Source organism: Labrus bergylta, chromosome 13 (assembly GCF_963930695.1).
Source record: "Labrus bergylta chromosome 13, fLabBer1.1, whole genome shotgun sequence".
Classification (NCBI taxonomy): Eukaryota; Metazoa; Chordata; class Actinopteri; order Labriformes; family Labridae; genus Labrus; species Labrus bergylta.
The window spans coordinates 9573130-9589259 of record NC_089207.1 but is presented as its reverse complement, the minus strand read 5'-3'; the positions used below and the strand labels follow the sequence as shown (position 1 = coordinate 9589259).

Sequence of the window (16130 nt, the reverse complement as noted above, 5' to 3'; positions counted from 1 at the left end):
AAGATGTGTCAGTCAGTCAACAAGGTGTAAGACACAAAAGAAAAAGATTCCTGGGCTTTACTGTGAATGAACCTTATTTACTGTAGAAAAGTTAGGCCCTAATCTTAAATGATTGTTGGACTGGTTTTGATTCCCTTTACACAACCTTGTAATCCATCAGATATCTTCTGACATCTGCAGGAAATGAAAGGATATCCCACCAAGACTTTGTTTTCTGTGCATTGCCTTCGTCTACAATTCTACACTTCATAAGCAGACACTTTATTTTACGTACATCAGAGAGTAGATACAACACAAGCAAGGATCTAGAGAGGAGGAAACAATGTCAGTAAGTAGAAACAAACAGCTTTAAGTCCGATTGAGACACACAGGTGCTGACAGGAAGTGCTCAGAGGCAAAGCACAACATCGACAGCTGTTCATTAGAGTTCTAATCAGCATCAAAACCATCCTGCAACTGCGTTACCCGTCATCATCATCATCATCATCATCATCATCATCATTATCATCAAGGTTGCAGGTATTCATGAAAGAGCTGGGTCTTTAGCTTTTCATCTTCATCTCAAAGGAAATATGGAGTTGATGTTGTGAGTCAATGTACAAGTCTATTGTTCAATTGCACGTTTAATTTTGCGTCATGAAGGGGCTTCTTTAAATCTTTGTTCGGGTTGATATATAATTATTGGAAGGGGGGGCAGCAGCCCTGAAAAGGACCTTCTAACTCCTGATGAGTTTTAGTACAGCTCGCTTTCTTCCTTGTCCTATCAGTAGTTCAGTAATTAGTTGAGACAGAGGTTTTTGAGGTTTGTCCAGCATTTTTCCTGCTGTTCACACAATCTTAGAGAGTTTATTCTTAAAGCCACAGCTCAAGTGACCGCACCAGGCAGGACGATGGAAAGTTGAGACGCATTCAACAACTCATCTGTACACCAGTTCTAAAATGTTCTGGCCTGTGCAAAGGTGTTTGACATTTTCCACAGCTCTGAACCACTTATTTACATGCAAAATCCTTCCGTTGATTTTTCTCCTCTGTTCTTCTTTAAAAAAAAAGATTTTATCACTGTGTGAAATGTGAGAAACCACTTAAATAAAGTAATATTAATAAACAATACCATTTAAAATAGTGCAAATTATATATCTTGTATAATACATCCCTGTCTGCATTAATACAAGACGAGGTTTAAACCACAGCACGGCTCTGCACACAAAGATATAGAACGTGTCATTTTGTCACATATTGAAAACTTAAAGTAACTTAAAGTAGCTGCAAAAACCAGATCAAATCAAATCAGTTACTGCAGATCAAGTCAGCTGCCAATGTGGATTTTTTTAAATGTTCTTATGCACTACAACTGTGCTGATATCTGTGACCTTTACATCCTCCTCTGATCATTTTCAAACTTCTGAAAACTTGTGAGCTGATTTTTTTTCTTCTTCACATTTTGGATTTTTACAAAGTATTTGCCAAGGTAGGAAAGAAAATGTAGTAAAAAAATTACAGAGAATTACAGTTCCAGTAAATAAAGACACTCTGGCATCTGTGGAACACAGCCTGTTCTATGAAATGCCTGCTTTATACCTGGAGGAAATCAAGCAGTTGTTTTTTTCTACATGCCTGCACGCAACTAATTATTGTACGTGTACAGACAACAACCCCATTTGGTATCAATTTGTCCAAACATCTTTCCAGGAAATTTGATTCAAGATCCTGACGTGACAAACAAAAAAACATCTTTAAAATGTTAGCATAAGTGACCTGTTTTCACAGTCTTGAGTCTCCCTGTAGGCACTGACGGCATATGGTACCTCAGATTCTTCCACAGGTTTCTGTTAGAGTCTAATTTCTTGAGTTTATGGACTCCAGCTGAGGTGGTCCTCCACTTCAGAGCTCCTTGTTTCCTCTTTATGTAGCGCAGAGACTCTGGCAGGAGACTGTAATCCACCGGGCCGTCTGATAGAACAGAGGAGAGTGTTAACTATAACCAGAAAAAGACAAATATACCTTATTAAGTGCTAAAAGTAGTTACTGAGAAATCCCACTATTTACTGCTAAGAAGATTGATACCTCGCGTGTCTTTATGGTAATGATGAAGCTGAGCTGATTTTTTAAAACGATGTTTTAAAGTTCACTTTTAAAGAAACAGAGGACAGATGCAGATGTATTACAATGCATAGTCATGCAGAATTTGCAGCTTCTCGTAACTCATTAAGCAGCTACATCCAACATTAAAAATGTCAGATTCCTCTTCTAAGTCACAGCAGATTTTGTCCTTACCAAGCTCCACCAGAATCACTCGCAGGCTGTTTCGAGTTAAAGCGTCATAAAGGCCGACTTTGTGCTCGTAACACAGCTGGTTCAGGTTGTCACATATGGGAACTTCTTCGGTTTTGACTTCACTGTAGGATTTCTCCAAAGGGGACAGGATAAGTATCAGTCTGCGACACTGGCTCAGTGTAGCAGCTACAGCATCATGCACCGCTGTAAGAGATGAAAGATAGCAAATAAAGAAATATGTCATTAATGTGGGGGAGTAAACGTATCTCTACAAAGCGTGGTATGAAGGTAATAGGATAAAAAAAAATTTAATAATGAAATGATCGGTGTTTTATGACTAAGACTGCTACCTAAAACACGTTCTGTCTTTAAAACCAATAACTTTTCCGATACACAAGAATAGATTTCAAATTTCCTTAACTCCTTTTAGGTAGCAACTTCTTGGGATCTTATGGAATCAAATGTTTTGATTTCAGTGGCATTTTTTATTTTTTATTTGGTCAATGTTCAATGTCAGTTAAGCTACATTTCATAGGTTGCTGTAAAATATTTAAATATAATATAGAACCTGTTGTGTAGTTTTTAAGAACAGCTCTCCCAATTTTGGGTCAGAGCAAAGCGGTAAATTTAAGTGTTGAGAAATTAAAATAATCCAGAAGTGCAAAAAAGTGCAGTTCCTCAAGTGTCCACATGAGGCTGGCTCCAAAAGCCAAGGAATCCCAATTAGGCTCCATATTAAAATGCCCATTTTTACAGCAGAAATAAATAAGTTCACAGTCTGGTTCACAAACAAATTTGGCATCCACAACTCGTGTTTTTAGAATAAGCTTTTTTTATATATAAAAAAATCATCTTATATAAATCATTTGTTTTGGTTTAATTAAGGATTAGAGTTATTCATATATTTGCATAATTAGGGGTGTGGCTGAAGTGGGCACTTTGTGGCTGAGTGGGCACTTTGTAGCTGTTTGCGATGTATTTTAAGGCCCACCACAACTCCACCTCCTTGCCTGATATTAGACTGACTGAAAGTTCGGTTGACAAAACATTTCTAATCCTGTGATTAGAAATGGGCTTCATAAGGCCAGACACTAATCAATTACATCATTCACACTAAGTCCATTATTTATACAGTCTATGAAAAAAAAAATTCTAGCTTCAGAGATGTGATTCAAATGAGTCTCTGTTCCTGACCTTCTCCGGGGCAGTCGTCTCGTCCCCTGATGTACAGGGAGTAGCCGTGTTTGTTTTCCAGCTCCTCAGGCAGGATCTGCAGGGCGAACCTCGCCGTCTCTGCCAAACTCTGAGTGCCAGGGTGGATGAAACTCACATAGGCATCATAGAGCTTCCCATCTGGAGCTGTGGAGAAAACAGCATCTATCTTTAAAGCTTTGCCAAGTTATGTATCAACATGAGTGTGTATCTCGTCTCTTAAACATCCAAGTCTGCGGTTTTAATCTTTTTTTCCTTCCATTGGGCCTTTGTTTGCGTCTATATCATTATGCTTACATATTACTTGTTTTAGTTTTTTGTCTGTATTTCAACCAGCTCACTGTTTCCTAAGGTCAAACTGATGTGAAGTTAAGTAAACATGAGAGTTCCAGGCAGTTTCCTACGGAAGCATATTGCAGTCATGTGGAGAATTTTTTTTTGGCCTGGTTTCTTGTTATTACGAGATAAAGATCTCGTTATAACGAGAAAAGATCTCGTTATTACGAGAAAAGATCTCGTTATTACGAGATAAAGATCTCGTTATAACAAGAAAAGATCTCGTTATTACGAGAAAAGATCTCGTTATTACGAGATAAAGATCTTGTTATAACAAGAAAAGCATTAGGGTGGTACAGGTTTGTTTATGGGAGTGCACAGTACACCAGCGGCAGCTCATTACAAGGTGGAGAATCAGGTATTAGCTATAGTAATTGTTAATTGGCTAACTAGTTAATGTTAAATATATGTGTTTGTGTAACATTATACCAGAGGAATAACGCAATGTCAAGTAGGTCAGAGTGTTCTTTCCGTCTGAACAACCTTAACGCCTTCAGATGCCTGCGCAAAGTTGACATACTCATGATAATACCATCTATGTTACTCAAAGACACTAATATTTCCCAATGTCTTAACCCAAGATGGAAATAAAACACAATCAAATCAATAACCCTGGTCATCGTTGCCTTTTCTTCCTCCCTCCTCTGCCTGCCACAATGCAAACTTCATTACCCCTCTAGTATCATTTTAGTCTGTTATGTGATCTTTTCTCGTAATAACGAGATCTTTTCTCGTTATAACGAGATCTTTATCTCGTTATAACGAGATCTTTTCTCGTTATAACGAGATCTTTATCTCGTAGTAAAAACATTTTTATCTCGTAATAACAAGAAAACAGGCAAAACAAAATTTCTCCACATGAATGCAATACGCTTCCGTAGTTTCCACTCAGATGATTCAGCAGAAAAAGCTCATAGACATTCACCGTGTTGTTTTGCGAAACCTCTCGACAGTTTCCTGTAAGCCAGCACCAGATCGACTCTAAAGAAGATGAGGGCAGTCACCAGGATCAGAATGGTTAGCGGGACGAGGATGCAGAGAGCCAAGCTGGTGTAGAGGGCGCTGCGGTCCGCTGCAGGGAGGAGGAGGAGGAGGACTAGTTTATACTTCCATATCTGCTGTTTGGTGTCTCATATAACTAAACTGTATTCAAGCACTCTAGGAAGGAGTGATGCGTTTCCAGGAAACTAGCAGTTCTTTTGTGCATCATATTTCAAACAATACAGCCTTTCATGCTTTGAAATGAACTCAACAACATTAAAGTCTTCAAACATTTTTTAAGTGTTGGGACCATATTTAACTTTATTTATACACTACCTATTAAAACAAGCAAAATCAAGAAGAAAATCAAGCAACTACATAATAGCTAGAACCATTCGATTAACCCAAACAACATAAAAAGCCAAGCAACACAAGAGCCGACAACATGACTCAAATATTAGAATAATATAGTCTATTGAAAATGTTTTCATATGTCAAAGGGGGTCCCGGCAGAAAGAGTTTGTGAACCACTGCACGTATAAAGCAATGGATTATTCTGGATAAAGATCCATGTTGTTAATGGTTGAACATCCTAAAAACTGTTTATTTCTCCGTTCTGAGAGCAGCAAACAGGGCACGGAGTTACATTTTCTCAACCTGGGTTACACCTTCTTCACCTTTTTCTACTTTTTTAAAGGGCACTGTCTCTTGCTCTAGTGTTTCCTGATATAAATCTTAAAATGTTATCATGAAAGCACTTTCAACAAGCCTGTAAACTTGTTGGATTTCATCCACTGAAGCCTCCTGAGCATTTCTGAAAATTGCTAGTTAAGTTACCTTCTTGAAGATGCACAAAGCCGACTTTCACTCCATTTAGGGTCATAATATGGCAGCCAATGGGGACGTTCAAGAATTGACGGTGGACCTCGGAGATAATCAGAGTGGACATACCGTACACACGGCCACTGATATGCGAACTGAAAGTGACAGAACAGATCAGTCATGAGTCAGTTTGTCCCTTTAAAAAACAGGCAGACAAGGGAAATGGCATTGATTTGGTCCTCATGCTTTTGTTTTGTAAATGAAGCAGAAAGAGACAGAAATGTATTTTTTTTTTTCTGTTTGAAGATATTTGAAAGAAGCTGTCAATGGTGCCAAAAGGGGTCTGTCAGATCCCCACTTTTATTTGAAAAAAGATTGGCTGTAGAGCAATAGTGATTCATTAGCTGACAAATGCTGTTTATTGGCTTTCAGCCTAATGTGCTGTTTAAGTCATTTTTCACACAAGTGTTTACACAAATTTCCATGCTCGAGTGTTGGCTCAAAGAACTTAACAAGAAGCAGAGACTCACTATTTCCAGGACTCGTGGAATCCCTCATTGTCCTCAACGAAGGTCCCGCCAACAGTCCAGTAAATGTCATCCTCACTGTTCTCTCTGAAGCCAATGTAAGCCAAACACTTCAGCTCAGCTTTTCCTCCTGTTCATCACAGAAGTGTACAAAAAAAAACAGCTGTGAGTCTACATAGCATTAGTGCTTTTACAAATGAATCACAATCACATGAAAACTCTTTAACACACAAATCAGAAACAAATATCATGCAACCTTCTATATAGGCTACTACATAAAAAAAACTAGGTGACACTTAATGTAAATGTAATCTCATACCTGACAGACATACAGTGCGTGTGTGTACATGTGCGTGGTGTGTGTATGTATGTGTGCATGTATGTGTTGTGTATGACAGTGGTCAGAGTTTGTGATACTTGCCCACTTCAACTACGACCACTTCCTGTTGAGGGGTCACAACCTTGGCCTCTGGAGTAACTGTTCCTACAATTCAAAAAAGAAACCGTATACTCAGTATAACATACATTAATACAATACTCATCACACACATGATACAATCAGCTGACACTGTACGAACAGGAAAAGCCAAGTTAACTAAGAGGCTAAGCTGGCTTACAGATAATGGCATTAAAGGGTAAGAGTTTTGATCTAGAGAGCTCCATTGATTTAAAACAATAACTGGTCATTTAAATGATGAAAAAATGTAAAATGATGTGTTGTCAGTAGTCCTGCACGATAGTATATGGTATAGTACAAGTAGTGATTAATTTTTTTAGCAGTGTTTACCCTTCCATTCATTCTGCAGCCCACCCCCCATGTCAACCTGATGCCACTTACAGGACGTACCGTCAGTAATAGTTAGCTTGATGCTGCGTGCCGCCGTGTAATTCCTGCCGTCTAAGTTTATATCCACCAGGCAGGTGTAAATCCCAGCATCCCCCTGTGAGGCTGACGGCAGTCTCATGAAACCGTCCCCTTCCACAGAGATGTCCTCTCCCTGACGATTCACAGGGCCGCAGTCCTGCACACATAAACACATGAGGAGGATGAAGAGGAAACCTTAATTATGCATTACTTTTAAAAATCCAGCTGCCGAGGTAAACAGAAATTATAAAAGCAGTAGGCAATAAAGGGACAGAATCAACCTTAAAGTGTACCTTATCTGTTTGTAACTGTGGTAATAAAGCATTCTTGTGCAAAATACATGAACAATGTCATCAAATATGAACTACCTTGTTGCTTTGTTTAATACACTTTTTTCACATATTTTTTTCCCCCTTTTATCCAGTCACCAGCTTGGATCAGGATTTTCCTCATTTTTTTAACCACCCATCCATCCATTATTTTAAATGTTTTTTCCCATTCAGGGTCGCGGGGAGCTGGAGCCCATCCCAGCATTGTCATTGGGCGAGAGGCGGGGTAACATGTTTATTGCCATGGTTGCCATGTCAACCACAGGGCTGACATATAGACACAGTGGAATCTTATCCCTGCTCAAAAGTTGTAAAGAATGTGAATGAGGATTTTAAGTTACTGTATGTTATATAGTCATTAAATCTTTTGGTAGGGATATATAAGATAAGATAAGATCAAAGTGTATTGATTGAAATTTTGTTGTTACAACAGCTAAAAAAACAGGAATATAATCAGGCCCTCTGGTGAACCACATTTCTACTTTATCTGCAGAAACAGCATAGTACAGTTGTTATCACCAACATATTAAGCATTTTCTTTTACAACATTTCCTCTGATGTCAGTACAATTTCACTATCCTGATTTGTACTGGAGGGGGCAGTGTTCAAAAAGAAAGCAAAAATCAAGAAATTTAAATCTGTTTTCAACCATTCATTAGGAACACATTTTTAATGTTGCTAGTCTGAAGTCTTTGTACTGAAAACAAGCTAAACCGAGAGCTGAAGCACACAAATGTAGTGAAAGGGGCTGGTGACATCATGCAGCTGTGTGTACCTTCATCCATCGTATACTCCTTGTGCTATTCAACCCAAAGATCTCACTCTGTTTGCAAGGCAGGCCGTCACTGACAGCCTCTGGGATGGATATGGTCTCTAATGGATCAGGACACTTTCCACTTGACACTGACACCCCAACTTTAATCCTGAATGAACCAGTTTCATCCCTGAAGAGAAGGAGACAATGAGATAGCTGGAAGACAGGACACCTTGAGCTTCAGCAACACATGACCCTATACTGTCTTAATGAAGCTTGATTGATTGACAGTGCACTTGGAGTGATTAGACAAGTAGACCAAGTTGTAAATGTATATTTTCACAATGTTTCATTTTGTGTCCATCTGATTTATTCAGGCATGAAGCCCAAACAGGAAATTGTTAAAACACTAAAGAAGAGGATATCAGAGAGTGCACAGACTAAATAAAAAAAAAGAGATACAAGTTAATTTAAAAGAGATTTCTAAAGGATTTTTTTCCAACAGCAATCATTGGGGAAATACACCACAGAATGAGATAAGTACTCAGGATACTGTTTTTACATTTCCGACTCCTAACTGTAATATTTGTACTTTGTACTATTTCAAAAGCAATACCTGTCACGAGCTTAACTTCACATTTAACTTGTTGATACATGCTGCTGTGATGATGCTGGGATAATCGATGAGAAAAATGTATTCTTAGCTTCATAATCACAATATTTTGCAGCTTTACTTTCTTATTTATGAGCAAATATATCTCTAAGAGTTGTACTGTTTGCATGGATTAAAGAGGCATCTTGAATGCACCACAAGAAAATCATGATAAGCATTTGTCACAACTTTGTCCACGTGTAATGGCCCAAACAATTAATGGACTATTCTGGAAAATAATCCAAGGACCAACAGCTAGCTGAAAGTTGCAGTCCAATGTCAAAATTCATGTTGGAAATATTATCTTTATGAAAGTTTAAAATGTTTGAGACAATGAGACATGTTGTTTTAACTGTATGATCATTCTGAAGGTATTTTGTTGTAGCGTTGAACTAAATTGGATTATAGAAGTGTGTGATGTGTTGTGGTAAAGTAGCTTTCTGCTCTGTATGCGGTCATGTCAGGAATCTTGTAACTTGTTGCGTTATGCAGAAGCTTCTGTACCTTTTCTCGCATGTGTAGGATCCATTATGAGACACCTGTACAGGTAGAAACCACAGTAACCCGTCCCTCTCTTCCACTCCAGTAGGCAGGCTCTGGTTGTGTCTCCCATCTCGTCTCCAAGTTATGTTGGTGTGAGAATCAGCATTGGGACACCTCAGCATGAAGAGACGTCCGGCACTTACATGGTAGATCTCTGCCTCCCCACTGTGGTCTATATGTGATAGTGCAAAGGGAGACCAGTCTGTTTTTATTGAATTGTCAAGGCGAGGGTAGAAAATTGAAGACACACATTTACATGGATGACATGATTCATGATTCGGCTTTCGGTTTTCGGTTTTCATGTGTTAACAGGCACAATTGAGCATGTTTATTCAGTGTGGTTGTTTACTAATCAGTCTGTATAACATTGGCTTCTTGCTTTCACATTCACCGCCAGAAGGTGGCACTGCTGGACTAACAATCTGATGCTGCATTCACATAAAAAGGAAGAACGACTGTAATTGGCTGTATAAGAGATGATGAGGTTTTTGCTGTTGTACAGTTGAACTACTACTGTAATTCTTTTTTCATGTTTATCTTTTTAGTCACATTCAAGCCGTAGATTATTTTCCCAGTTGAAAGTTTATATTTATGTGCTTATGTGAACGCAGCTCTGCACGAGACGGTTTTCTTGGCGGGCGATCTAAATCGTTGCGTTATTACCTTGAGTTATTACCTTGTTATTACCTTGAGTTAACTACAACAGAATTAAAACAAAGACGCAAAATAAGACACAGGCGACCACCACTACCCTAAAATGAAGGAAAAAAAGGCTAATTGACATATTTGTTTGACATTTCGGAGGATGGAAACGGCGAAACCGCGGGAGCTGTGATGTTTGCACTGACGCTAGCTGACTTCTAGCTTGAATAAACGAGCTACCTTTTGGGACAAGTGAGGAAATGTGAAGTGTAAGGAACCAGGGTAAACCATAGACTGTAAACATTAGGGATAAGCCCTGGAAATTGAGTATGGAGACCAATGCTTATGCAAATTGAACACACACGCAAGGTAAGACAGCTGGTTACGACAAGGCAGTTAACTGATTAGGGGCTGTCTAATTGGTTGTGACTTAAATACAGATTACATCACTGTAAAAATATACATGTTGGATTTTTTGGTGTGTAAACAGAAAGCTTTGTAGCTTGCTGTCTTTAATATCATGTCACCATGTTCTTGGTAAATGCTGGCTTCAGAGGGTGACATTTATCATAAGAAATATGTCTTCAACTAAAGTACAGCCTGACTGATTGTTCGGCCATTTAATTTACCCTGAAGTTCGCCGTGCAGTGAACAGTTATCTAGGACCCTTTGTTCGCAATTTGTGGCTGATGGCATTCACATGTCTTTAAGCCTGTCTGAACTTGGTCTTCTTGTGGTCTTACACTGTGCTTCATTTATGTGTAAAATATAAATTTCCACAAGTTTACAAAGTTGTAAACGTGAATGGTTGCTATTGCTTGCAGTATATGCACACAAGTTAAAAACTACACTTAAAAATACAAAAGGTGAACACATTTTGGGGATTTTTTTTTTTTTTTTTTTGCGTAATGACAAATGATTAGGGTTGCAAGATGTGCAACTCTATGCAACATTAAAAGTTTTTTGCGTCCCACCTTTCAGTTTCTTTAAAAAAAAAAATATAAAGGCCTATACTATGAAATTGTTTTGGTCTTTCCCCTAAAACCCTAAATTATATCGTTTGATAATTACTTTTATTGTCCCAGAGTTAACAGTGATTGTGTTTTGTTGGAGCATAATATAGCAGCAGATTGTCTGTTGTTTGATTGTCAGCTCCTGTGTACATTTGCAAAGGGGAACATCCAGGAAAAGTTGTAAACCATATCAAACAACCAACACAAACGTGTCACTAACCAGAAATGATGTTGGGAATCTATTATCAGCTGATTGCACAAGATTATTGTGCAAGGGTCAAATAGCTTAAGTAAACCTGGGATAAAGGCAGTACTAGAGGACTGTAATAAGTGTAGTTTTAAGCAGCAGGTTCTTGTTTGTCTCTCTATTCAAGGCAAACATGGTTGTTTTTAGATGGAAACAAGGATTTGAAAGAACCATTCATTTTTGCATGTTGTATCCCATCAACCTTCGATGTTATTTCTTTGAATAAGAGGGAATTTTTTTCACAGAGCACAAAATGTATTGACTGGAAATTTGTTTGAGGTAGCCATTGTTTTCTCCACTATCTTATGATTTAATAAAAATCGTCCTGTAGAGACTTGAATCTGGTCTGGCGGAGAATATATCACAGTGCACAAGCCATCATGTTTCTTTAGTGGGTTTGATTTGTTTTTGACAACACAACTTGGCTTTACTTTAGCAGACTCATACATCATATAAGACTGACGGCTCAGGTACTAAAACGTTCACCAAGCAGGACACTTATTGACTGTAGTTGTTTTCAAAAGTCAATCTTAGAAGCTATGACCTATTTTAAGCCTTACATGTAGAAGTGTTTGATTGTGTAACCTCACACTAAGAGTACAGTTTCCTTTGTGAAGCGGTGCTGACGTCTTTCATGTCAGAGATTTCCTGGAGACTCAACCATAAAAGAGTTAGAGTAAATGTTTGCGGAATTTGGCCTATATAGTAAGAGAAGTGACAGGTTGAAGCCTGCTTTTTGTTTTAACCGCAAACAAGTGTGTCTCCAATATATTATGGCCGTCAAGCTGGGCAATAAACAATTTAATCTAGCGACATGATTTTTTGTTGTTTGGAAGATGTAAAAAACAAAAACTAATTTAATGTTTCTGTAACTCGGAAGATTACAATACAGAGCTTCTTCTTTGAGCTCCGGTTGTAATACTGGAGTAATGCCTGGAGTATTTTCACACATAATGTAAAATGTCAGCATGATGGCAAGCACTAGCTCAAATACAGTGAGTTGGCTCCCAAAAGGTCTTCTTTGTCGTCCTAAGTTGTTCAGTTTTGCAATATGTGACCATAGACTGTAATTGATAGTGGAAGAAGCCTGAGTGAAGTCACCTATTGGTTACTGCAGCGGGCTTTGGGAGCGCGTTTTTGGTGTTTGCCGTGCTGGAAATGTTGTCTCAGACTAACTTTAAGTCAGCCTAACGACAGGGTAAGAGCTGCTGAGGTGGGTTTTAAGACTCCTGACAAACACATACATTATGCCTAACTATACATGACTTGTATCGTTAATAAAATCAAAACAGATGTATTATAAAAAAAATCCTCCCTGGTACAATGTGTGCCGATAAAGTCTATAACTACTCAGACCAGGCTGTAAACATATTCATTTCAGCTGTTAAAATGGTCATTTTTAATGGGTGTGTATGTGACATCTGGGTATTTTGGAGCCAGCCTCAAGTGGACCTGGAAACCACAGTTTTAAAGGTTGTTTTAAGCCAAGGTGAAAGTTGTAAAAGACCTCAACAGCCTGAAAACTAGGGCTGTTCCCAGCCAACTAATTTCCAAGTCGGTTCCACGGAAATTTAAATTCTATTTAACTGACTATAGTCAAAAGATATGAAAACACACAGAAAACAGTTAAAATTGAGTGAAATTTTTTCAAAATTGTCTGTGGGTAAGCAATGTAATTTGCTTTGCCGAGTGTGGCTTACTTTAGACCAGCCGTCAGTCCTCCCTGCAGCTTTACATCCTCATGCCTCAGCTTTTGATTACTATTTGCATAATTGAAAAAGTGTGTTTTTGTTCTGTACCAGCCCCGTGTGAAGGAAGCTAAATAATAGAATATGAAATTATCCGTATTTGATTGCCTGGTACAGCACTGCTGTTTCAAAGGACTGGAATAGGGTTACATTTGCCTTTTGTGGGGTTTGTTTATGTCATGATGACTCTTAAAGTGTGTAAAAACTTTTGTGAAGTTTCAAAATCTTGTGTTACAGTTTCATTATCTCTGAGGTATTTGTATGCTTTGAACAGGTTATAGTTGTTGAGAGTTGAGTTTAGATTAAATTCCCAGCGTACAATTCCAAAGCAGGTTTCTCAAGTATCTCTTTAACAGTGTCTCAAAAACAGGAAAACCAGTAATGCAACATGAGGTCTATGAACTTACTTTCACTTCATTGTTTAACAAATGTGGTTTTAATATGTTAACGTCTCATAGACCTTATATCTTCATACCTTACATTCTAAGCACTTAAATTTTTTCACCTTCCCTTGTCACACGCATTTACGGTTTTAAAGTCCATATTAACCTTTTAAAGGAAGACTGAAACTGAAAAGTGCTCTAACCTGTAAATCAACAACTATTGTAAATCAATTATTATACAACAGCTTTGAGTTATACATTTCCTTTTACACAGCATGAGTCTAGTTTTAGAAATGAGTGAAATCAGAAGTTTCTTCAGTCTATTAAGGGCTGAAAAGAATTGTGATTATGAGTACTTACTGTGTGCAAATCCCAGAGACAACAGGGCAGCCAGAAGGAAGACCCAACCTGCCACTGCCATGGTCCTTATCTGTTGGAAAAAACTGGCTCCATTACACAAAAGTCTTGTGTGAGCTTTAAGACTCTGGTCATGTTTTCAGTCGCACGTACTCTGCAATAAATAAGGGTGCTTGACACATTTCCTGAAGGGTGAACTAGCTTAAGTTCTCCCAGTAAAGGGAAGTGAGACATGCAGTTCAAACAGCTCGCACTAGGTAGGCAAGCAGCAAACTCTCCGAGTAAAGTCCCAGGAAGTTCCACTGATTGGCTTTTATTTGGAAGAGGAGCTCTCTCTCTGTGCATCACTTGACCTATCTCTCTATCTTTAAGAAATGATTTAGCAGTCTTTGTCATTCACTGAAGTACTTTTATTCTAAATTTGCAGTGTGGTTTTCCTATAATATTGCTTTTTAACCCTTGTTGTACTAAAATATTTATGTTTTTATCTTGTCTAATTAATCAGTTATTATAGTCATACAATTTGAGCGATACAGTAAAAACTGATCCGAGCTGTGCGCCATATAATGTACAGTGAGTCGGTCATTGTATAGGAAATAAACACCTACAGGATGACACAAAACAGAGAGCATCATCCTGTCTGGGGTTAACAACCTACTCACTGTGTATCACACCTTATTTGCTGTTAGTTGAACATAATCCCTCTTGACTTAGAACTTACCTTGATATCTTTATTTCTTTATAGAAAAAAATATCCATAAATATATTGAGTATCACCAGTTTTGGTCCTACCCAAGATACATTTTTAATATTTCACTGACAGTCAGTTAGTAAAAAGCTGTTAATTTAGTCATGACTGTAGCAAGGTGCCCCACAAAGCACTGCTAACCTTTTACATTCCAGATCAGTAAGACACACTCATTAACAATACAGTGGTGACGCAGGTTATATCAAATAAATGTTGTATACATAATGAAAATTCATACACCTTTATGTAAACTCAAGACTTCTACACATGAAGCAGGGAAAACTTCCTGAAAGAGCCTCATATGCTGCAGACTGTTGTGACTAACTTTATAGTAATTTCCAACTTACCAGATTGCTGGGGGAAAAAAAAAACTGGTTCTTCTCACTTGAAGTAAACTTATTAGAAGACGCTGGGTTTTTCTGCCTTCTGTCTTCTCTTCATTTTATACCACTAACCTCTGTATGAAACTTCCACTCACTAGAGAAAAAAATACCACTCATAGCGCAGTAAAGGTGAGCTGCAATGATTCACCCCAACTCACGCTCTGAAATATAGGCTACCTGACCTCAATTGCTGTTGACGTGGGGGTGAAATATGCAGGTTTTCCCTCTACAATGAAGACCTCATAAAGCTGGTTGAGCACACTTAAGAACCCTTTTTTTTTTGTAGGCTTTAACATCTGAAAACAGAACATCTTACTGACACAAGTCACATCTATTTAATCAATTCACTCTGTAACGTGAAGCAACAATACACTTTTTAAGTCTATTCACCTACTGAATAAATCTACCTCTCCTCTTTGCTTTGATTGACTAACTCCAGTACATGAAACAAAGCTTGTTGTAGTATTTTTTACTATCAGTTTTCAGGGAAAAACTCTGTCCCTAGGATTTTAAAAAAAATTCTTCTAAAGCTTATTTCTTTAGTGTAAGAAAACAAAATAATTTTGCTGCATGAAAAAAAAAACACAAAAAAGCCCAATATGCTCTTTAAATTGTTCAGCAGAAACATTGGAGATTTGTATAATATGGTCAACAAATGTATTCAACAGACCGCTCTGTTTTTAAATGAGGAATGAGCAACTAGAATAAGTCTTCCACTTTGGTTTCCTGTGAAGAATCTTTGTGTTTTAACCGAGCATGTTCAACCGTTCAAAACCTCATCAGGAAATGAAACTTCTTCCAGGATTTTCAAAACAGGGTTTCCTCAGATTTCAATATTCGTTATGTGGAGGAATATTTCATTTCCAATGACAGTCTACAGTCAGTTCTAATCTGGAGGCTAACAATTTGTTCAAAGGCAATCACCAAAAAAAAAAAGTTTAAATTGTTACCATTAATGAAAATAAACATTGACAATTTCAGCAGACAGTCTCAGAAAACTTGCACAGTAGATAAAGGCACCGATGACAGGCGTGGCTCAGCAGACACAGGGGACAGACAACGCTCTGCCGGAAAAGGAACAGAAACATGGGGCAGACGGCGCTCCGCCGGAACCGGTGGCAGACAGCACTCCGCTGGAACAGGAACGCTGAGGCTTGAGCTGAGGCTTGAGCTGAGGCCTTGCGAAGCAGGCGTAGAGAAAAAGTCTCTAGTCCACTCAGGGAGTAAGTTTTTCAGCCATGGTCTAGAAAGAATTTCCTCCTGAGCCGTGGAAATGGCTGCCAGTCTCTCCTGGTTACAGCAAGCATATTTGAA

At 38.3% G+C, this 16130-nt stretch overlaps 1 protein-coding gene across 4 annotated transcripts; it reads right to left on the bottom strand.

Moving 5' to 3' along the window:
* Nucleotides 1–245: 245 nt before the first annotated feature.
* il1rl2 (interleukin 1 receptor-like 2) lies at nt 246–16123 on the bottom strand. 4 transcript variants are annotated; one of them, XM_029280282.2, is made up of 12 exons: nt 14781–16123; nt 13689–13758; nt 9257–9467; nt 8122–8290; nt 7000–7174; nt 6574–6636; nt 6156–6282; nt 5641–5780; nt 4748–4894; nt 3469–3633; nt 2275–2478; nt 246–1950 (listed from the first exon to the last, which is right to left on the bottom strand). In XM_029280282.2, exons 2-12 carry the CDS (start codon nt 13747–13749, stop codon nt 1742–1744), a joined length of 1671 nt encoding a protein of 556 aa, XP_029136115.1. In that variant the 5' UTR covers nt 13750–13758; nt 14781–16123; the 3' UTR covers nt 246–1741. The 4 variants fall into 4 exon arrangements, with proteins under 4 accessions (XP_029136115.1, XP_020504801.3, XP_065818078.1 ...); XM_020649145.3 differs by lacking the exon at nt 14781–16123 and having other exon boundaries at nt 246–1975; nt 13689–13973; XM_065962006.1 differs by lacking the exon at nt 14781–16123 and having other exon boundaries at nt 13685–13971.
* Between the last annotated feature and the right edge of the window lie 7 nt (nt 16124–16130).

Excerpts from the sequence above, each read along its gene's own strand:
- il1rl2 (XM_029280282.2), bottom strand. The coding sequence starts at position 13,749 with ATGGCAGTGGCAGGTTGGGTCTTCCTTCTGGCTGCCCTGTTGTCTCTG. Across the intron at positions 9,468-13,688 it reads GTCTCTGGGATTTGCACACA|ACCACAGTGGGGAGGCAGAG; the intron begins GTAAGTACTCAT and ends TATCACATATAG. Across the intron at positions 7,175-8,121 it reads GGAGTATACGATGGATGAAG|GACTGCGGCCCTGTGAATCG; the intron begins GTACACACAGCT and ends TTATGTGTGCAG.